The 23,409-nt window shown below is 46.4% G+C and overlaps 1 protein-coding gene and 1 long non-coding RNA gene across 2 annotated transcripts; both read right to left on the bottom strand.

The window, feature by feature from the left end:
* Positions 1-1,059: 1,059 nt before the first annotated feature.
* LOC119858365 (nucleolar RNA helicase 2-like) lies at positions 1,060-11,369 on the bottom strand. The gene is made up of 6 exons (XM_038408816.2): positions 11,193-11,369; positions 9,473-9,748; positions 7,906-7,981; positions 5,055-5,233; positions 2,207-2,324; positions 1,060-1,274 (listed from the first exon to the last, which is right to left on the bottom strand). The coding sequence occupies exons 1-6, from the start codon at positions 11,283-11,285 to the stop codon at positions 1,078-1,080; spliced, it is 939 nt and encodes a 312-aa protein (XP_038264744.2). The 5' UTR covers positions 11,286-11,369; the 3' UTR covers positions 1,060-1,077.
* A 2,583-nt stretch (positions 11,370-13,952) lies between these two features.
* LOC122461125 lies at positions 13,953-21,506 on the bottom strand. The gene is made up of 3 exons (XR_006282873.1): positions 21,055-21,506; positions 19,729-19,877; positions 13,953-14,671 (listed from the first exon to the last, which is right to left on the bottom strand). It is a non-coding gene; the product is annotated as an uncharacterized LOC122461125 (long non-coding RNA).
* Positions 21,507-23,409: the final 1,903 nt, after the last annotated feature.

Genomic DNA, 23,409 nt, shown 5'->3' with positions numbered 1-23,409 from the left:
GGGCAACAAAATGGCAGATGAAATTCAGTGATGATAAATGCAAAGTAATGCATATTGGAAAACAATCTCAACTATACATACAAAATGCTGGGGTCTAAATTAGCTGTTACCACTCAAGAAAGATCTTGGAGTCACTGTGGATAGTTCTCTGAAAACATCTGCTGAATATCCAGCAGCAGTCAAAAAAATTAAAAAATGTTGAAAACCATTAGTACAGGCATAGATAACAAGTTAGAAAATATCATGATGCACTATATCAATCCATGGTATACTCACACCTCAAATACTGCATGCAATTCTGGTAGCTCCATTTAAAAAAAAATACATTAGAAGTGGAACACGTACAGCGAAGTGCAATAAAAACAAGTCCGGGTATGGAACAGTTTCCACATGAGGTGGGATTAAAAAGACTGGGACTGTTCAGCCTGAAAAAGAAACGACTAAGGGAGGATACGATGGAGGTCTATAAAATCATGAAGGGTGTGGAAAAAGCGAATCAGGAAGTGTTATTTACCCCTTCACATAACACAAGAACCAGGGGTCACTCGAAATTAATAGGGAGCAGGTTCAAAACAAACAAAGGAAGTACTTCTTCACACAACACATAGTCAACCTTTGGAACTTGTTGGCAGAAGATACTGTGAAGGCCAAAAGTATAACTGGGCTCAAAAAAGAACTAGATAAGTTCATGGGTCCATCAACGGCTATTAGTCAAGCTGGTTATGGATGCAACCCTGTGCTTAGAGTATTCCTAGCCTCTGACTGCCAGAAGCTGGAAATGGATGATAGGGGATGGATCTCCCAATAATGGCCTATTTTAAACATGCCCTCTGAACCACCTCACACTGGTCACTGTCGGAAGACAGGGTACTGGGCTAGATGGACCTTTGGTTTGATTCAGTGTGGCCACCCGTATGTTCTTATATTTCCTAGTGCTTTGACCATGTTAGTTTCAAATGTTTCAATTGATGAGGCTTCCACCATTTCCTTCAAAAAAGTATTCCAATACATACATATACACACACACACACACACCAGAAAAATTTACTTTGCAGACAATGCAATACTCATATAAATTCAGTATTTACCTTTTTTGTAAGCAAATGCTAGAATTTCCTCCACTTGTTCAGCAAAGCCCATGTCCAACATTTGATCAACTTCATCCAAAACAACATGCTTCACATTGGAAAGGTCCAGCTTGCCATTCTGAAGGTGGTCTTTAATTCGTCCTGGAGTCCCAACTAAGATGTCAATGCCGTTTTTAATATGTTCAACTGGAAGAAAGGGCAGCAAAACAGCACATGTGTAAGAATGCTTAAAGATCACAAAATTTCTAGGGCTGGCAAACTACTATCAATTTACAGTAATACTTCTCATTTAAAGACTAGGTAGTTAATGCCCTAAATCTTTCACTTTTGGAGATAGGATTAAATCAGTTTAGGTCACAAATAAAAGGAATCTGGCAGTGGCCTGTGGCTTTCTATAAGGACTGCTATCCTAAAACCAAAACTGATAACTTAACGAGAATGCCTTCTGCCAAAATCTTCATTTTCATTCAATTCACATTTAACACCATCAGGACTTCATCATAATTTAGTGTCTCTCTACTCCCAACTGAGTTCCCACTTTTTTTTTTTTTCAAATAAAAACGTGACAATCTAGCCAATCATTTCTTCTGCAGTTCTTGCTGTCACTCTACAGTGCTGACGTCAAGTGACAAGTTCAAGGCTGAGCTCCTTAACATGCTCTCCAATCACATTTGAGGTATCTGAGCCACAAACTACTGAAGCTGAAAGCAACATTACAAGATGGCAGGCACAAATGAACAGACAAGAAATGGTTTGATTTGTTCAGTTTCACTACCCTCTAAACTGGAACACCATCACTTGGGGTTTAAAATGAGCACTCTGCTTTCCTCAGACAGTCATCTGGCCCCAGCGTTCATCCACTCAGGAACAAGATTATTTCTTTATAAATGTAAAGCAAATGTTATAACTTTTGAAGAAAATAAATTATACATTTGGATAGAGATCCCCTGGGATTCTTTTGGTAGAGATGGACCCAACTTGAACTGCCTTTTCTTTTTTAAACAATTTCAGTTTTTTACTGAAGTGAAATCTTAAGGAAAATAGCCAGTTTTTTATTCCCTGAATGATTCTCATGAAACAACAGCAGATATCAAAGCGACTTCTAAACATGTACTTACATTGTCCATTATATGGAGTTCCTCCATAAAAACAAGCCACTGTGAGTTTCTTTGTGATATCCTTAAAGTCCCTGGCTACCTGGATTGCCAGCTCTCTCGTTGGAGCAAGAACTAGCACCTGGACAGAATGATAAAACCATCAGAAATGCAGCCACTTGGTGATTGGTACCAAATTCCCCACCCTATCAGGTAAACTGTGCTGCAAAGTTGATCTGATGCTGCCCCCTGGAATTTTTTCCTGTTTGTAATCAGCTGTGGTTTTATGCCACATTCAGCATGATGGTCTCCAAGCTCTTCCTCATCATTCAGATCACACTCTCAGCCAGAAGGAGATTGGTACATCATGGCTTTCATAAACAGTACGAACAAGCAGAACCGGCATAGCTTTCTCCAAGCTAGCATTGGTGTTGACTTGGGAGCCACAATGAACTATCCAGCGCTATGGACCTCAAAGAAAGCTTGGGCCAAAGTTAGCAGAACCCAGATTTATGCACTACTAAAAGCTGGTCTGATCCCTTCCACTAACCTTGGTCACAGAACTAATCAAAGGAGAGCCACCTGCAATTGTATGGGTCACATGTCTCACAGAATGGGTTAGATAAAGTGCCTCACACTTATGTGAACCTTTACTTTTAAATTTACTATTCATTTATTTGCCCATGTTATTAGTTGAATTTTCTTAGTTATCCAGTGTTAATTCTTGCTGTTATAGTTATTTTTCTATGTCCATTTTGTTGCTATCACATTTCAAGGACACATAGATTAGCATAACCAGATTTTAAGCACCAAGAAAACGATTAATAAAAACGGTTACTCTGGTATCATTGCTAAATGACCGTGTAGAGAAAATATAATTAGAGAGATCTCTTTAGGACAGAGGTGGCAAACTACAGCCCGCGGGATCATCCTGCCCAGCCCTTGAGCTCCCGGTCAGGGAGGCTAGCCCCTGGACCCTCCCCTACTGTTCCCCTTCCACCGCAGCGTCAGCTCGCTGTGCCGCCAGCACTGTGGCCCGCTGCTCCTGCCAAGGAGTGCAGCAGTGTGGCTGTGAGCTCCTGCAGCTCTGAGCAGCATGGTAAGGGGGCAGGGAGGTTGGATAAGGGGCAGGAGGTTCCAGGGGCAGTCAGGGGACAGTTGGAAGGGGTGGGGCAGCGGGGGTTAGATAGGGGGTGCAGTCCCAGGGGGTGTTAGAGGTGCGAGGGTCCCGGGAGGGGGCAGTCAGGGGACAAGGTGCAGGGAGTGGTGGATGGGTTGGAGGTTCTGAGGGGGGCAGTCAGGGGGCGGGGCCAGGCTGTTTGGGGAGGCACAGTCTTCCCTACCCGGCCCTCTAAACAGTTTTGCAACCTTGATGTGGCCCTCGGGCCAAAATATTTGCCCACCCCTGCTCTAGGATTTCCAGATTCTTCAGAAGTATGGTGCAGACCACTCTTTTTGCCACACTTTCCTCCCCACCATTAAGGAGGATGAATTAAGGCAGACTAAATGTTTAGCAATAGTTACACCATAATTATGCCTTGAATTATATAATACACCTAAAGAAGCCTTTTAAAAACGTACCTTTCATTGATATTTCTGGCATAACAGCAGTGTCTCTGTAATATACTTCGCACTTATTTAGCTATTTAGGAGTCTGAAATGCTTTAACACACTAGTAATTAATTCTCAAACATCTCTTAAAGACAGGTAAGTGTCTGACTCATAATACAGATCAAGAAATTGAGGCGAAGAAATCAAGTGACTTGCCCAAGGCTACACAATAAGTTATCAACAGAAATGGGAATTTCTGACTCCCAATCCTGTATTCATTTGTCTAGATCAGGTTGCCTCATTGTTCCCGAGTGGCAACCAGATTTAATAGCTGAGAACAGTACAATTAAGATAGTCCAAAAAGAGCTGTACACAATAATCTCTCTAAATCTATAAATTTTCTAAAATTACGATGATGACCAATGTGCGGTTCAGTATTAAAGGACAAAAAGGTGCATAAACCAAAATTTTGGGATAACAAGAGCTGCTATTTAATTTATTTTAAATGAAACACTGAAGTTGGAAGCACTCTAGTTAGCGATCACTCTCCCCACCTCCCAAATGAATTACAATTGTTAGTCCGTAAGAGTTAAAAGATAATATCAACCAGTGAATAATATTCTTACAAATCTTTCAGACAATATTATATATGTGTACTCTAAAGGCATGGCAGAAGGATGGAAGAGATGTGTTTTTTTCCACAAACCACAACAAAGCTGGTTGGATTAACTATAAACAGACCAACCTTGACAATACCCCTTTATAGTGCATTACCAGTTAAATCACCTGCTTAAATAGAAGCATAAAGAACATTTATGCCAGGACTTGAAATCATAACTTAAACTGTCCCAATGTGGAGGGAAAAAGCAAGCATCATCCTGTAGTTTTATACAGAGGCAAGAATAATTTGGGATAACACCAGTTTGCCAGTCTGCTTCATTTTTATGAGTAGGAGAGGTATCAAACCATACAAGAAACCTGCTCACTAGGCAGCTAAGAGCAGAATATTTGTATATGCTCATATGAATACAGCCCAGATATGCCCTCCCTCTTTTCAGCCTATTACACAATGAATGCGACATAATCACAAAGAATCATAAAGCTGTGTATTTTGTCATCATTAGAATACCATGAAGAAGTGTCATTTTGTAAACCCTATTCTGAAGAACGTTTTCCAGGATCAGAAGGAGCATTTAAAAAAGGGAGTAAGTGGGAAGAAAGAAGGGGATATTTTTAATAAGAACCAAAAACAATTATAAAAATCACTTTCAAATATTGCCATAATTTAAGCCATCAGTGAGTCCTTAAGTGGCTAAATTACCTTTGGCGTGCGGCCTCTCTTCCTCTCCAGTGTGTCTCCCTGAAGTTTTTCAATCAAAGGAACAGCAAAAGAAAACGTTTTCCCAGTTCCAGTTCGAGCCTGAGCTATCACATCTTTGCCATCATATATGGGCTGGAAGGTCTTCACTTGCACAGAAAACAGGTACTTTACTCCTCGACCTACAAGACAGTTCAATATACCTTTATTAAAAGGTGCTGTGAATCCACAATAAGCTGAGATAGACATCTGAAAGCCCTTTTGTATGATAATGAAAAGCAAACCAAATTCATGAGACAGATCATGGCAAGTCCTGCATCTGACAGTGGGTGCAAATAGTAAATACACATTTGTTTTCATTTCTACTATACTTGGCAAAACATTTATTAATCTTTTTCTGGGAGCAAGATTTGATATCTGGGGTAAACAACCATTTTTTGCTACGTCTGGTACAGAACAGCAACATGCAACTGACTTTGATATCAGTCAAGGTTGTGGGACTTTTTTTGCTTTTAAACACAGAAGCACATTAAAACTTGCAGAAGTTTGAAAGATGCTGTACAAAGAGGAAAACATTAGGGTGGGTAAAAACTGACCAGTGGTACATACAAATTATTAATGGTGTGACTTCAGAACAAGGAAAGTTTAAAATGGATTCCTGTGTGTTGCTTTAAACTCTACCAATACTCAACGATCAGAATAATTTCTCCATAGTGATTAAATTCACAGAATATACTAATCTAAGATAGCAGAACACCAGAGAGAAGAGATCAAAATTGCCAAATGATCTAAAAGTTGAGACAGATGACCAGTTATAAATTAGATTTACTAAAGATAATTTAAAGTACTACCCCTTGAAGAAATAATATGCACATATATAAAATGGGATAGTTTTTCAGAAAATAGTATGCAGAAACAGATATGGAAGTTACAATAGACAAATAAGTGACAACCTCACAACATAATGCTAATCAGAGGAGAAAAAAAAATAAGGCTGTCAATTAACTCAAAAAATTAACCGCACTGTTAAACAATAGAATACCAATTGAAATGTATTAAATATTTGTTGATGTTTTTCTACATTTTCAAATACATTGATTTCTATTACAAGACAGAATACAAAGTGCTCACTTATTTTTATTACAAATATTTGCACTGTAAAAATGATAAAAGAAATCGTATTTTTCAATTCTCCTCATACAAGTACTATAGTGCAATCTCTTTACCATGAAAGTGTAACTTACAAACGTAGATTGTGCTTTTGTATATAACTGCACTCAAAACCAAAATATAAAACTTTAGAGCCTACAAGTCCACTCAGTCCTACTTCTTGTTCAGCCAATCACTCAGACAAATAAGTTTGTTTACATTTACTACCTGCTTCTTATTTACAATGTCACCAAAAAGCGAGAACATGCATTCGCATGGCACTTTTGTGGCCGGCGTTGCAAGGTATTTACGTGCCAGATATGCTAAACATTCGTATGCCCCTTCATGCTTCAGCCACTATTCCAGAGGACATGCTTGCATGCTGATGATGCTCATTAAAAAAAATAATGTGTTAATTAAATTTGCGACTGAACTCCTTGGGGGAGAGTTGTATGTCTCCTGTTCTGTTTTACCTGCATTTTGTCATATATTTTGTGTTATAGTAGTTTCGGACGATGACACAGAAAATGTTGTTTGTTTTAAGAACACTTCCACAGCAGATTTGACAAAACTCAAAGAAGGTACCAATGTGAGGTATCTAAAAATAGGCACAGCACTGGACCCCAAGGTTTAAGCATCTGAAGTGCTGTTCAAAATCTGAGAGGGACGTGTGGAGCACATTTTCAGAAGTCTTAAAAGAGCCACATTCTGATGCGGAAACTACAGAACCCGAACCACCAAAAAAGAAAATCAACCTTCTGCTGGTGGCATCTGACTCGGATGATGAAAATGAACATGCATCGGTCCACTCTGCTTTAGATGGTTATCGAGCAGAACCCATCATCAGCATGGATGCATGTCCTCTGGAATGGTGGTTGAAGCATGATGGGACATACGAATCTTTAGCGCATCTGGCAAATAAATAACTTGCAACATCATCTACAACAGTACCATGCGAACACCTGTTCTCGCTTTCAGGTGACACTGTAAACAAGAAGCAGGCAGTATCATCTCCTGCAAATTGTAACCAGCTTGTTTGTTTGAGTGATTGGCTGAAGTAAGATTGAGTGGACGTGCAGGCTCTAAAGTTTTACATTGATTTATTTTTAACACAGTTTTTTCTTGTAAAAATTCAACATTTGTAAGTTCAACTTTCATGATAAAGATTGCACTACAGTATTTGTATTTGGTGAACTGAAAAATACTATTTATTTTGCTTTTTACAGTGCAAATATTTGTAATCAAAATATAAAGTGAACATTGTACACTTTGTATTCTGTGTTATAACTGAAATCAATATTTTGAAAATGTAAAAAAAATCCCAAAATATTTAAATAAACATATTATTGTTTAGCAACGCAATTAATTTTTTTAATTGCACAATTAATCTTTTTCATCGCTTGAAAGCCCTAAAAAAAAAAAAAGTAACGGTCTTCCCACAGTTTATATCTACAAGCAACGGTATCACAGTGAAAATAATTCTGCCTTGATGAGACTGCACTTGAAATCATGTAAATGTGAAACCCTCATTAATGGGAGCAAAGGTGCCTACTGGTTACAGTGGGGTGCGAGAGTCAGGCCTTCTGGTTTCCATCCCTGCTTGTATGACTAACAGAATGGCTTTGGGCAAATTATTAAAAAAAGATACTTGTGATCTATTTGGAACCATATTTTTATTAGTAAATTTCTTCTCCACAGAAGTTACCTTTAAGAAGTTCAGCTGTTTCTTTGGAAATAGAGAAATTAGAGAAGGCACCTTCTTTCTCCTCTTCTGTCAATTGCTGTTAAATTAAAATAAAGCAACAGATTAGGCACAAGGAGACAGTCAGTTTACTATACTACTGAGTTCCACAACATTTTAAACCAAAAGAAAAGAAAAAAAAAAAAAAAACTTCTCCAGAACAGTCTCACCCATGATCCCCTGGGTATACGGGGGAAAAGGAGACCCTCAAAGTCATTTTACAACCTTGATAAATGCAGGGCAACCACCATTGGCCCTTGCACCTCAGGCTGCTATTACACTGTGTGTATATACTTGGACTATTTTGTGTTCCTTTTGCTAATTAATATTTTTTTTAACTCACCCCTGGAAAACTTTAGAAAATTGTTCTGCCAAATGCAGTAGAAACAAAAACAAACACATATTCACTATTAACATATATTATCCAGTAAAGAACATTTCTGGATGATGGAACTTTCTCAGAGATTTTGCAAATAAATATTTTAATTTAAATTATCCACTAAATTGACTAACTTGAAATTAGCTACCCAACTTCTGCTACCAAAATTGAAAACAAGCTACAGGTGATCTACACAATCACCCTACTGTTGACATATACTTCCCTATGTAACATGCAATAAACAGAAGAGCTGCAAGACCCAGCAATATATACAAGAGGTAAGCTCAGTGAGCAAGGTCTCTCTGAAACGTCTCAACAAGACTCTGATCAAACAGAAGAGAGCAACAGAAGGCACTCCATGCTCATTCCCATAAGTGGCATGCTCTCCTTTTGTAATATTCCTTTCTCAGCCTGATACACGATCTATATCCTGGCACGAAGGCTATGGACTTGCCTACATAGGAAAATTTACTGTCTTAATTATACCAGTGTAACTCCCCAAGTGCACACTCTTGTTCCAGAATAAGATATAACAACACTGAGTTATACCAGTATAATCATGTCAGTAAATTTACCAGTGTAAACAAACCATATATATCCTTCCTTGGCAGGAGATTTACAGATCAATGGTGAGATTTCCCCCTTGCATTTTGACCCCTGTATGCAGAGCAAAGGGGTCTAAAAGCCCTGGAACCGGCGTGGGGAGAATTGTTTGCAGAGCAAGAACTGAGGAATACAGCCATAAAATGTTTTATGAGGACACTTTTGTAAACCCTGGCAAGGATTGGGGTGGGAGTATGTGGACTGTACAGCACTGCAGAGATTCTTGGCAGAGCTGCTGCCCACAGTTGGCTGGGGACAGGCTGTACCATAGGCAGCCCAAATTATATCAGGGCTGCTCCACCCACCAGACCAGACCAGAAACAAGAGAGCTTAAAGGCTGCTTAAACTTAAAGCCACTTTAGCATCCCCTCCTCCTGGATTGTGAATTCTGTGCTGCACCTCTTATATGTAGAGCACAGAATCTATTATCCTCTGCTAGGACCAGGGATGACACGCAAGATATTTCCTACCAGCGCTGAGCACTTCCACCAAGCAAGACTGGTAGATTACATTTTTAAATCAGGAAAAATTCAAGGTTTCAGTGTGTACCTTTACTGGCTCTTGGTCACTGTCATATTCTGCACTTGATGTTTCACTGGAATTACACTGAGCTTTTGAGTGGACAATGCCATTGTTCATGGATGAGGATTTCACCTTGTCCTCTGGGCTGTTTTCTTCAATCTCCTGATTTACTTTTTCTTTAACTTTTTTCTTCTTTTTGGGTTTAGGAGGCTCAAGGTCATCTTCAGATAGCTCATTTTCCTCCGTTTGGGATTTCAGTTCCTTGGATTTATCGCGGCGTTTAGATTTCTTCTCCTTTTTATCCTTCAGAGAGACAACGACATCAAACAGAAAAGGACAAAAAACAAAGTATATGAAGAAAAGTAAAAATGTCTTTAGACTTTTCATCTGTGATGCCTGATCCTCTTCAGGGAGAGCAGGATTCCTTTGTCATCAGAATCTCTCCGGCAGGACCATTTTAATTAAACCACCCCATATTGCAAGAGAATTTTCAGTCACAGTTAGTATTCAGTATCAGTCCTCAAGTAATCGAAGTATTGAATATGAGGAGAACCAGATTCTTCCTAGGCTAATAGCGGATGAATTAGTGTCCATGCACCGTACCTGTTTACTCACTCATGATTCCAAGATGTAATTATTTGTATTGACGGACCGCCACTACAGGCCCCAAATGAGTTTGGGAACTCTATTTACTAGGCACTGTACCAAGGTACACTCTTTCTTATCCTGAAGCACTGTACGGATCAAAACAGACAACCACAGACACAGGATGGGAGGGGAAACAGAATGGCACAGGTGAGCGATTTACCCAACCTCATGGCAGCAGATTAATGGCAGCGTCAGGAACGGAACTCTTTACTGAATCCCAGTCTAATGCCCTATCCCTATCCACTGGACCAAGATATTAAACCAAATCTCGAGCTTCTAGATTTAGAGATCTCCATTTCACAAAAGGTCATGTGGGTGGATGGGATTGGGATTAAACACGTATAAATGTGCTGTAACCGGGGTGGGATGTTTACACTGGCAGCTGAAAGATGTGATTAACCGCACGAGTAGACAGACCACACTAGCAGTGCTCAAACTAACGCTCTGAAAACAGCAGCCCGGAATTGTGGCACAGGTATGGCTTATGCTAGCTGCCCCCGTCCAAGCCGCCCAACCCCCTGGCTCTGAGCTCAGGTGGCTGGCTAGCCCAAGCCACTGCCCATGCCACAAGGAACACACTGCTATTTATAGAGCCCTACTTAGAGCAGAGCTAGCCCAAGCCATTCTACTCACGCTGGGAATCATACCTCCCAGGACACATATACCCTAGGGCCAGACCCTTCCGGGGAGGGTGGCATGGCGTGCTCGGTGGAGCCCCTCTGGCTAGAGAACACACACGCTCTGCATCTGACACAGCCCGGGCTGGCACCTTTCTCGTCCCCGGGGACGCTGACAAGGGGGCGAAACGCGCCAGACATCGGGGTTATGGTTCAGCGGCAACCCAGAGGCGCCGGGGTCTCCGCTCACCCAGCCGGGCGGTGACCAACAGCCACGATCCGGACGCGAGGCGCCCACGTGTGCGCAGCAATGGAGGCCAAGCGGCGAAGAGCCTCCGGCACAACACGGGTCTGGGCGGGGACCCCCGGGCCCGGTCGGCTGGGATCGGGCCCCCACCCCGCCGCTCGCGCCCCCACCCCGCCCGGGGGTCCCGGGTCAGGTGGCTTCTCTTCCCCGACGTTTCCGCCTCCATCTCCGGTACCTTGTGCTTCCTCCTCCGGCCCGCCCGGGCGGCCTCGCCTTCCAGGGGGGTCTCGGGCTCGCTGTCGGCTGCAAGGGGGGCGGCTGCGGGCATTTCCTCCGGCTGTTCCCCGTGGAGCTCGGGCAGGGAGGCGCCGCGCTGGTCGGCGGCCGCGGTGAAAGGAACGAGCCCCGCCCCGGGCCCGCGCACAGGAAGTGAGGCGAGGGGATGAAGGCCGGGGCCGGGCCCGGGCCCAGCGCCCTCCGAGGGAGAGGGCGCTGCGCCGGGCTGGAGCAGCCGTAGCTCGCGCGCGGGGGGCGAGCCGGGGGCGCGCCGCGCCGGGTCCCGCGCGCGAGCGGGAGGGTAGGGCGGGGAGCCCCGCGCCCCTGCGCCCGGCCGGCCGGCCCCGTACAGCAGCCTGCGGCACGCGGCGCCCATCAAGCGCCCCGGAGTGCGCGGCGCTCCGCGCGCACCCGCCCCTTGGCCCACGGCCCTCCACCGCCGCCCGCGTCACCCCTCGCGGGGCGCAGCTCGGAAGCAGCCGGCGGGCTGCCCCCTCCCTGCGCTGTCCCCCCACCCCCGCCCGGGGCAGAGCTCTGGCTTGTGAGTGCTGGGGAAGTGCCCCCCTCCCCCGCGAGCCTACACGGGTGGGGGCATGCGACGCCCACCTGCAGTGTAGATAGTGCCTCAGTCTCTTGGCTACACGGCAGGTAGGGTTCTTGGAACTGAAGTCAGCAGACCGTGTCAGGGAACCCTGGCTTAGAGCGTCTACATTGCATTTTAACCCTAGGTTAAAACACTTTCTGACTCAGGCTTGAGCCTATGCTCTGCACCACCCTGCAGCGCACCGTCCCAGTCAAGTCACCTTATCCCCCGAGTGCCTGGCACTCCTCCCCCGCCTATGTCGACGCTCTAGCCCTAGACCACGTTGTACTGTGGGAAAACTCTACTGCCCACCATGCTTGTTTTAGGAAACTTGAACTGCCCCCCTTCTCATCCCGCCCCCCCCTCCCCCACAAGCTGCCTAGCAGTCATTTTGGTCTGTGAACTAGCCATCGGAGCCAGCACATGGAGGAAATGCATCCGATGAAGTGAGCCTGTAGCTCACGAAAGCTTAGGCTCAAATAAATTTGTTAGTCTCTAAGGTGCCACAAGTCCCCTTTTCTTTTTGAGAATACAGACTAACACGGCTGCTACTCCTGCAACATGGAGGAGGCACCTTTGGATGAACTCCTCCTACTTGCACTGTCACTTCTGTGTCAGGAAACTGGCAGAGCTTCTGTGAGGCGCTGGTGGACATTTCAGCGGCGTTTTTCCTTGTGCCACCGAAGGTACCTGACTAATTCCTATGGATCTACAGGAAGAGGAGGAGGAAGAGGAGGCAGAAGAGGAAGAGTACCCTGGCATCATGGACGCTGAGTGGCAGATGTTGCTCAGTATAATTGGCATAACCGCTGATGTCCCCTGTTTAGACAGCCGCTTTTTGGTGCAGGGTCACAAGCACAGACGGGTGGGGACCATATTGTCATGCAGACTTGGATGACCAGCGCTGGGTCCAGTATTTTCACATGAAGAAAGCCACATTTCTGGAGCTTTGTGAGCAGCTTACCCCCATCCTCCAGCATAAAGAGACACACATGAGGTCACCCTTGCCAGTCAGAAGCGGGTGCTATAACTGTGTGGAAGCTGGCTACTCCAGACTGCTAACAGGTCTGTTGCCAACCAGTTTGGGATTGGAAAGTCAACTGTGGGTAAAGTGGTGGCAGAGGTAACTGAGGCAATCCGGCGTGTGGTTTACCCCGAGGTGGCGGGCATTAAAGATATTCCTAAGGTAATTGCTGGATTTGAGCGAATGGGGTTTCCTAACTGCGCCGGGGCCCATTGATGGGAGTCATGTCCCATAGCTTGCCCTCCACAAGGAGCACATGAGTACTTAGATCGCAAAGGGTACTACTATCCATTGTTATGCAGGCACTAGTGGATCACAGAGGCAGATTTATGAATGTCAGTGTAGGCTGTACAGGAAAAATTCACAATGCCATAGTTTTTCACCACTCTGGAGTCTATATCCATGGACAGGCTAGGACACTATTCGCCACCCATGACATTGACATAAATGGTGTTGCAGTCCCCAGTGTTATTCTGGGTAGCCCTGCATATCCTCTTTTGCCTTGGCTAATGAAACCATACCCTGATATCAAAGACCCTGGCAAAAAAAGGTTTAATTACACTCTAAGCAGGTGTAGAATGCTTGTTGATGCGCTTTTGGCAGATTAAAAATCACGTTGGAGTGTTACAAACCCCTTTGGATGTCAGTGTCATCAATGCTGTCCGCATTACTGTGGCTTGCTGTGCTCTTCACAACCTTTGTGAAGCCAGAGGTGAGCCATTTTCCCCTGAATGGACCTCTGACAGCAGGAGAACACAGATCGATACCCTCAGCCAGAAAGTGCAGCTATCACAGCAGAAGCTGATTGCACCCGGGCAGCAAACGTAAGGGATGCTTTGTGTGCTCACATTATGGACTTATATGGCCCAATGGAAGAGAGGAAATAGCACCTGCACAAATGTGCTGGGTGGGAAAACTGGCTCATTTTTGAGGGGGATAGTCTTGATAGTCATGCTTGATCAACATGATGAAAAATAAATATGTTGGGGGGGTAGCAAATAGAGGAATACTGTTTGTTTTATCATGCTTAATTGCTCCATAACATGTTTTTACCTTCATCTCAAATCCTGATTGTATGATGTGATGCACTGATAGCAATAAACTTCCTTGAAAACATAAAGCATATTCTTTATTTGTTAACAGATATGTAAACAGTAAACCACTCACACTGTCTTGGGCAGGCCAACTGCCATTACAAAATCAACCCCACCCCACGCCCCCTAAAAAGGGCAGGAAATAGTTAATACTCAACACAATCCCCCTATCACTGCATGTCTCCTGGCCCCTAAGTTCTCCTTTCCCTTCTTTACAGTTTTAGCCCTCACTTTGTGGTGGGGGAGAGGGAGATTTCCACCAGAGAGAAAACTGCACAGGGGTTAGTTGCCTTACCCAGTCCTGAATGCATCCCGCTCCCGCACCACTGCATGGAGTTGTGCAAACTACTGCTTGGCTAAGGATATGTTGCTGGGGCATTATGCCATGGTGAGAGACCACAGCAGCCGGTGCTCTTGCAGCCATTACAGACAAGAGTTGCTGGAACAGTTCTCTCTGTTGGGGTCTATATTCCTCCCTTATCTTACTACTGTGGAAGTGCCAGCTCCCTCACTGAAACACTCACCTCCAACTGGGCTTCAGCCTCTCTACCTGCCTGTGACCATTCTGTTTTTCCAGTCTTTCATCCCTCTTCTTCTGGTTCTTGAATAGCTGGTCTGCCTTACAAGAACATCAACCATGAGTTCTTCATGGAAACGTGTCCTTTTGGAATGGTCTATGAGGGTGTTGGCCCAGGGATGGAGTTTCTGAAGAACGCAGGCAGTATAGGTCGAGGGTCCTGAAATAGGACAAGAAAAGGAGTTACTGTTTAAAGTAGCTCTGTGGAGGAGCACAAAATTAATAACTAGAATGTCAAGTAAATAAAATACAACAGTTCTAAAGTGAACCTGCACATATTCTGAAGGGGATGCTTCAGTCCTCACACTTTCTCTGGTGGACACAGCCTTGTTAATAGTAGTTACAGAAGTGCAGAGGCAATGGTAAATTTAAAATTAAAACCTTTACTCTGCTTCATAAAAATATCCTAATTGCCATGTGAGTGGGTGGGGGTTTGTATAAGACCCATGCAGCAAAATGTTTTCTGTCCTTTCATATTTTGGAAGACATGACAGGTCTTGTGGTGCCGTAGTAGCCCAGAGAGATGTTATTTCAAGCTGCTGGAGGGAAACTTGCAATGTATGCCGCTGAAGTATTCAAATGAATAGTGACTGAACAGCACATTCATGAGTGGAGTGGAATAATCAGCTATACATGTGGGGCCTAGAAAATACATTCTTCTCCACAATGTGACAAACCATCTGGAGTTCCTGCTTCAGGGAAAATTTGCAGCTATCAGCAGTCAGGATTGGGTCCTAATCCATGATGGAATAACATGATGCTCTGTTAGAGCACACATGGCTTACCCTGATACTACTGCATGGAAAACTCTCGGAAAGCTGCAGCTTTAATCCACCCCTGCATGGATTACCTCTAACTGAAATGGACTAAATTTGGAAACAGAATACTCTTTCCCAAACACACACACTTAGTTCACTGTTCACAGGCAGCTGTATAGACCCAGGAAGAGTGATTGCGGAGTGGCACATTTCCAAATATGCAAAGGAAAACAAAAATGACCATAGCAAACCTCTGTGACTTAACAGTTAAAATAACCTTTACTGCTGTGTATGGAAGTTTGAAATTCCAATTCACCATTTTGAACTCCACTTGGTGGGAGGCAGTATGCCTGGATGCTGTGATACAATCTGCCATTACTGGCCAACAACTGATAGCTGGGGCTTAGTGTTTTTTAATGACTTCTTAAAAGTAGAAATCCCTCCTGTTATTGTAATAATCTTTTAATTTGAATCATACACTTTACTGGGCTCTGGGGCAGCTTCTGTCTCCAGCAGGTTCACAGCAGGTTCTTCCGGGGGCGGGGGGGGGGAGGAATCCAACAGCTTTTTCACGTTGGAACTGAGATTCTGTTGCTGCTCTGGGACTGGTTTCATTAAGAAAATCACTTCATGACCCTGGCTGGGAGCCTGCTGCTGGCTGCAATCAATCCTCAAGCTGGATTCAGGGGCCAGCAGGACATTATCCTGCCTCACGGGGTCATCATGAAGCACAGATTCACCAATATGTGCTGTGCTCATGTGACCAGGAAGCAGCTCATTTTTTAAAAGGCTTTATCAAATCAGTCTCCATTGAAACCCCTAAAGGCTCTCTTATAGTGTGCTTCCAAATCAGAGTTCAGAAGACAATGAGTTAATGCAGACCTCAAAAGGGAGGTGTGGCTTCCGTCTACAATAGAGCGCATTGCAGATTGTCAGCATAGAGGACTAAGACAGTTGCTCCAAGGAACTGTAGGATACATCCGGAAGACTTCTAGGAACCGTATCAAGCTGTGGCTGTATGTACACAGGAAAGCAATAGGGCTTGGACTCTAAGTCCCAGCTTAACATGGGCTCAGACCAGTGATGAGCTGGAGCCGGTTTGCAGCAGTTCGCTAGAACCGGTTGTTAAATTTAGAAGCCTTTTAGAACCAGTTGTTCCAGGAGGGACAACCGGTTCTAAAAGGGCTTCTAAATTTAACCGGCCCAAAGTGGCGCCTTAGGCGCTGACTCCACAGGTGCTCCAGCCCTGGAGCACCGAAGGGGAAAATTTGGTGGGTGCAGAGCACCCGTTGGCAGCTCCCCAGCCCCAGCTCACCTCACCTCCGCCTCCTCCCCTGAACGCGCGGTCCCCACCCCAGGCTTCCCGCGAATCAGCTGTTCGCGCGGGAAGCCGGGCGGGTTGAGAAGCAAGCGGCGGCTTCCCACTCAGGCCCAGGGAGGTGGAGGTGAGCTGGGGCGGGGGGGGCCGCAGCAAGTAACCCGGGCGGGGAGTGTGTGCGTGCGGCGCGCGCGCAGGGGAACCGCTCCCCGCCCCAGCTCACCCTCCGCCACCCTCGGCCTGAGCTGGAAGCCACAGCCTGCTTCTCAGCCCTCCCGGGCTTCCCGCCGACCAGCTGATTCGCAGGCAGCTGGGGCGGGGGCGGAGAAGCAGAGCAGGGCGGCGCGTTCAGGGGAGGAGGCAGAGGTGAGCTGGGGCCGGGCGCGGCGCTGGGCGGGGAGCTGCCGGTGGGTGCTCTGCACCCACCAATTTTCTCCGTGGGTGCTCCAGCCCTGGAGCACCCAGGGAGTCAGCGCCTAAAGCGCCACTTTGATGTGATCAGTGGGGGACCAGTCGCTCCCCCTGCTCCCCCGCCCCTAGGAGCCAGAGGGACCTGCCCGATGCTTCCTGGGAGCTGCCCGGTAAGCACAGCCGGGACTCCCCACCATGCCCCCCGGCAGGTGCCTCTGGCTCTTAGGGGTGGGGTGGGCACCCACTACGGTGGCCCACGAGACCCTCCTGCCTGGTTCTAGGGGCAGTCAGGGGAGAGGGGTGGATGGGGCAGGGGTCCGGGGGGGGCGTCAAGGAACATGGGGGGTTGGATGGGGTAGGAGTCCCAGGGGGCGGGGGTGGGCAACAACCGCCTCGTGGGGTGAGGCGGAACCCATTAAGATTTGGCATCTCAGCACTGGCTCAGACCCTGAGTCCAAGCCCTAAATAAGCACAAATTGCAATGAGAACATGAGGGGAGGGGAGGGAGCGAGTTAGGCTTGAGCCCGGGCTCAGACCCAGGTTTACATTGCTATGTAGATATACCCTTACTGGCCAGAGAAAGGCTTACTCCCCCTCTCTAGTTAGGACCCCATCTCCTTCACACCCTTCAGTGTTGCTCTATGCTAGAATTCAGGAAAGGGTTGAGGGAAGCAGAATGCTACGGTGTGAAGCCTAGATCCACAAAGGCATTAGGGCTCCTAACTTTCACTGATTTCAGTGGCCATTAGGAGCCTAAATACCTTCATAGCACTGAGCCTTTGTCAAATGCTATGCTAAACAAAACCATCTTTCTTTTCATTATTTTTAGTGCAGCTGCACTCTATCAAGAAAAGTGGAGCTGTACTGTGCTACGCATGGTGCATGTATAAAATGAATCCCTTTGCCAGACACCAAACGCATCTGGTTCTATAAAATTAAATGCTCCAAAACTTCATTAAATTAAGGCTTCCCAGTGGTGCCGTGTGCCACTCCAAAACGCAGAGAGGCGCTAAACTAACCTGTTGAGAAACAGGCAATACAATGTTATGGTACCCTCCCCCACCATCATGACAAACACTTAACTCTGCCCTCTGAAGAGGACAGTAGCCAGTGGGAGAGGTAAGTCATAATAAGTAGACATAAGTTAGATCTAAGAGAATGTGCCATTATTTGTGTTTGGTCCCCAGCAAGAGTGCGATAATGTCAGATCAGTCAAGAACATTGCTCTTGCACCTAAAATCCTTGGTATACCAGCACTTAGCACAAAAGGTTGCACCACCACTGAAACTTGGCCCACTTGCCCCACCATAATGCCAGAGGGGTAGCTAGGCTAAATTTCAGTAGCATTGTGACCCTCTGTGTCAGGTCACAACACCAATCAAGTCTGGCCCACTCACCAATGCTTGCTTTACATCAAAGTGATATGACCACACCACAGGAACTATATCACAAGACTGGGACCCAGATCCCACTCTAATTGCCAATTTGGCACCCCTACTGGCACCCACTGCTGCTCCTCTCTGAATCACAGGAAGCCATAAGCCAAGGGCTAGGGAGAGGAGCAGTGTGAGAGGTATGGGCTCCTGCTGGGAGGGAGCATGGCTAGGCCCTGCTCTTCCTGCCACAACCTGGGGCAGCTCCTCTCAGCACTGGGGACAGGTGGGAAGCCAAATAAGCAAGGGTGAGGGAGGCAGGGGCCGGGAATGAGGCTGTCCATGGTGCCATTGTGGAGTGCATAAAGCCAGCTGTGAAGAGGCTGGTCCTTGGCACTGACAGTAGCATCCAGAGGCTCTGATGCAGAAATGAGCCCTCAGCAGCCTGGCACAGTGCTGTGGCACACTGGGTAGGAAGCCTATGCCATGGATGGGGCAGGGGCACATGGTCCATGCATTCCTGCCCACACCAGGCTGTGATGGCAACTCCCTCCCCTGGACCTAGAGTGTGTGTGTGGGGGGAGGGGGGGAGGAATAGGGCTGGATGTGAGGGACAGAGGAAAGGATGAGAAGTGGTTCAGCTATAGAGTTTTGATGCTTGATGTCCCCTAGCATTACTCCCTTTTTACTGTATTCCCAGGGCATCAACCTCCATAGCAGGGCTTGATCCAGAGATTAACAATCATTGCTGTAAAGTAGTAGACAAAGTCTCCCCCACCCCCCAACTAAAACCCTCTCTCAATGTAAGTATTACAGTAGTACATAGGAAGCACCAATCAGGACTGAGCATTACTGTCCCAGTTGCTGTACAGATAGTTGGTAAATTCTTCAAGGCTGTCTTATACTCTAAGGCCTTGTCTACGCTACGAAATTGCTCCGATTTTACAGAAGTCGATTTTTGGGAACAGATTGTATAAAGTTGAGTTCACACGTCTACACTAAGCACATTAATTCGGCAGTGTGCGTCCACAGTACCGTGGAAAGCGTCGACATCCTGAGCGGTGCACTGTGAGTAGCTATCCCACATTCCCATAGTCCCTGCTGCCCATTGGAATTCTGGGCTGAGCTCCCAATGCCTGATGGGGCCAAAAATTTGTCGCAGGTGGTTACGGGTAAATGGCGTCAGTCAACACTCCCTCCGTGAAAGCAACAGCAGAATCATTTCATGCCCTTTTCCCTGGATTGCCCGAGCAGACGCCATAGCATGGCAAGCATGGAACCCGTTCAGCTCACTGCAGCAGTTATGACCATTATAAGCACCTCACGCATTATCGTGCCGTTTATGCAGAACCAGAACCTGAAAAGCCAGGCGAGCAGGCGACAGCAGCACGGTGACCAGACTGATGAGGACATGGCCACATATTTTTCTAAAACCGCGGTCCCCGGCAATTTGGAGATCATGTTGTCAATGGGGCAGGCTCAAGCCATGGAACACCAATTCTGGACCTGGGAAACAAGCACAGACTGGTGGGACCGCATAGCGTTGCAGGTCTGGGATGATTCCCAGCAGCTCCAAAACTTTCACAGGCACTTTCATGGAACTTTGTGACTTGCTTTCCCCTGCCCTGAAGCGCAAGAATACCAAGATGAGAGCAGCCCTCACAGTTGAGAAGCGAGTGGCAATAGCCCTGTGGAAGCTTGCAACACCAGACAGCTACCGGTCAGTCAGGAATCAATTTGGAGTGGGAAAATCTACTGTGTGGTTGCTGTGATGCAAGAAGCCAACACAATCATTGAGCTGCTGCTATCAAAGGTAGCGACTCTGGGAAATGAGCAGGTCATAGTAGATGGCTTTGCTCCAATAGGATTCCCTAACTGTGGTGCGGCTATAGACGGAAAGCATATCCCTATCTTGGGACTGGACCACCAGGGTAGCCAGTACATAAACCCCAAGGGGTACTTTTCAATGGGGCTGCAAGCACTGGTGAATCACAAGGGACGTTTCACCAACATCAACGTGGGATGGCTGGGAAAAGTTCATGACACTCGCGTCTTCAGGAACTCTGGTCGGTTTAAATGGCTGCAGGAAGGGATTTACTTCCCAGACCAGAAAATAACCGTTGGGGATGTTGAAATGCCTGTAGTAATCCTTGGGGACCCAGCCTACCCCTTAATGCCCTGGCTCATGAAGCCGTACACAGGCACCCTGGACAGTAGTAAGGAGCTGTTCAACTATAGGCTGAGTAAGTGCAGAATGGTGGTAGTGTGCATTTGGACGTTTAAAGGGTTGCTGGCACAGTTTACTGACTAGCTCAGACCTCAGTGAAACCAATATTCCCATTGTTATTGCTGCTTGCTGTGTGTTCCACGATCTCTGTGAGAGTAAGGGGGAGACATTTATGGTGGAGTGGGAGGTTGAGGCAAATCGCTTGGCTGCTGAATACATGCAGCGAGACACCAGGGCGATTAGAAGAGCACAGCAGAGCAGCTTTGAAAACCAGTTTCTTGACTGGCCAGGGTACCATGTGACACTTGTGTTTGTTTCTCCTTGATTGACTAATTCCCTGCAAGCCTTCCCCCCTTCTATCACAGCTTGCTTGCAAAGGAAATAAAGTCACTATCATTTAAAAAAAAAAACATGTATTCTTTATTATTTGATTATAAAAATAGGGAGATAACTCACAAGGTAGCCCGGGTGGGGTGTGGGAGGAGGGAAGGAGAGAAGGAAAAGGCCACTTCAAAACTTCTTTAATGACAGTCTTCTGTTGCTTGGGCTGTCAACTGTCCATGGGGTGGAGTGCTTGGGTGCCCGGAGCCTCCCCCCCCCCGGCCTTCTTGGGTGTCTGGGGAGGAGGGAGGTCGGTTAAACAGGAGCTGCAGCAGCAGTCTGTGATCCTGCTGCCATTTCTGAACCTCCACCAGATGCCGAAGCATGTCCGTTTAATCCCGCAGTAGCCTCAGCATTGCATCCTGCCTCCTCTGATCCCCCTGCCACCACTTCTCATCTCAATTATCCCTCCTGTCCTCACTTTCACTGGCCGCTTTCCTGTACTGTGCTCCTGTGTCCCTCCGCACATTCTGCTGAGCTCTGTCAGTGCCGGATGACTGCATGAGCTCAGAGAACATTTCATCGCGCGTGCGTTTTTTTCGCTGCCTTATCTGAGAGCGCCTTTGGGACGGAGGAGGGAGGCTTGAAACATTTGCAGCTGTGGGAAGAAAAAAAGGGAGTGAAGTATTTAAAAAGATACATTTTACAGAACAATGATTATACTCTTTCACAGTGAACAACACTATTCATATTACATAGCACATGTGATATTGGTACAAGGTCGCATTTTGCATCTTCTATATTGAGTGCCTGCGGCTTTGGTGTTGGAGATCACACACGTAGTGCCAGGCAACAGAATTTGGCTTGCAGGTGTCCATGGTAAGCCATAGTCTTTCAGCTTCTGCAACCTTCATAACAGCAGCACCCTCCCTTCCCACACCAAGCAAAACTGATTGAGTTGGCCATTTAGTGCTGTGGTTTTCATGTTAATGTGCAGCAGCAGAAACCAAACTAACCTCCTCCCCCCATCGAATTCTCTGGGAGGATCGCTTTACCCCTCCCCCTACCGCATGGCTGGTATCAGGGAAGGTCCCTGCTAGCCAAACGTGAACAGCTCAGTGCCAGTGCCCCCCGCCCCCCCACCGCGTGGCTAACTGCGGGGAGGATTTCTTTTTAGCCACAAATAGCCTAGTAGGAACAGCCACCTCTGAATGTCCCCTTAATTAATTCTCCTATTTCAACCAGGTTACCATGAACAATATCTCTCTCCTGAGGATAATACAGAGAGATAAAGAATGGATATTATTTGAATGCCAGCAAACACCGGGACCATAGGCTGCTCTCCCCAGAAACCTTCTGCAAAGGCTTTTAGAGTACCTCCAGGAGAGCTTCATGGAGATTTCCCTGGAGGATTTCCACTCCATCCCCAGACACGTTAACAGACTTTTCCAGTAGCTGTACTGGCCATGAATGCATCCCAAGTCCTCTGGGCTACTTAATCATGAAAAAACACTTGCTTTTAAAACACGTATTGTATTTAAAAAAAGGTACACTCACCAAAGGTCCTTCTCCGGCTTGGTTGGGTTGGGAGGGTATTTCAGTCAGGGTGATAAAAAGATCCTGGCTGTTGGGGAGAATGGTGTGCTGTGTGCTCTCCTCAAGCTCATCCTCGTCCTCCTCTCCCCCATCCACAAAATCCTCAGGCATGGTGGAGAGTGCCCCATCATCGGAGTCCACGGACAGGGGTCGGGTAGTGGTGGCAGCCCCCCCTAGAATTGCATGCAGCTCAGCATAGAAGCGGCATGTCTGAGGCTCTGTCCCAGAGCATCCGTTTGATTCTTTGGTTTTCTGGTACGCTTGTCTGAGCTCCTTAAGTTTCAAGCGGCACCGTGTTGCATCCCTGCTGTAGCCTCTGTTCATCATGGCCTTGGAGATTTTTTTTGAAAAGTTTTGGCATTTCATCCTTTGGAACATAGTTCTGATAGCAGATTCCTCTCCCCATACAGCGATCAGATCCAGTACCTCCTGTTCGGTCCATGCTGGAGCTCTTTTTCGATTCTGGGACTGCATGGTTACCTGTGCTGATGAGCTCGCCTGGCCAAACAGGGAATGAGATTCAAAAGTTCCCGGGGCTTTTCCTGTTCACCTGGCCAGCGCATCCGAGTTCAGAGTGCTATCCAAAGTGGTCAAAATGGTGCAATGTGGGATAGATCCCGGAGGCCAATGCCATCGAATTGCATCCACACTAACCCCAATTCGAAACGGTGATGTCGATTTCAGCACTAATCCCCTTGTTGGGGAGGAGTACAGAAATCGATTTTAAGAGCCCTTTATGTTGACAAAAATGGCTTTGTTTTGTGGAGGTGCAGGGTTAATTTGATTTAATGCTGCTAAATTCGACAAACTCGTAGCGTAGACCAGGCCTCAGACTAGCTACAAATGGCTATAACAAACAATAAGAAGGGACGGAGAGGGAGGAAAATTAACAAG

The sequence above is a fragment of the Dermochelys coriacea genome, chromosome 7 (genome assembly GCF_009764565.3).
Source record: "Dermochelys coriacea isolate rDerCor1 chromosome 7, rDerCor1.pri.v4, whole genome shotgun sequence".
In the NCBI taxonomy this organism is placed as follows: domain Eukaryota; kingdom Metazoa; phylum Chordata; order Testudines; family Dermochelyidae; genus Dermochelys; species Dermochelys coriacea.
The sequence above is the reverse complement of the archived record's forward strand: the minus strand, read 5'-3'. Positions and strand labels throughout refer to the sequence as shown.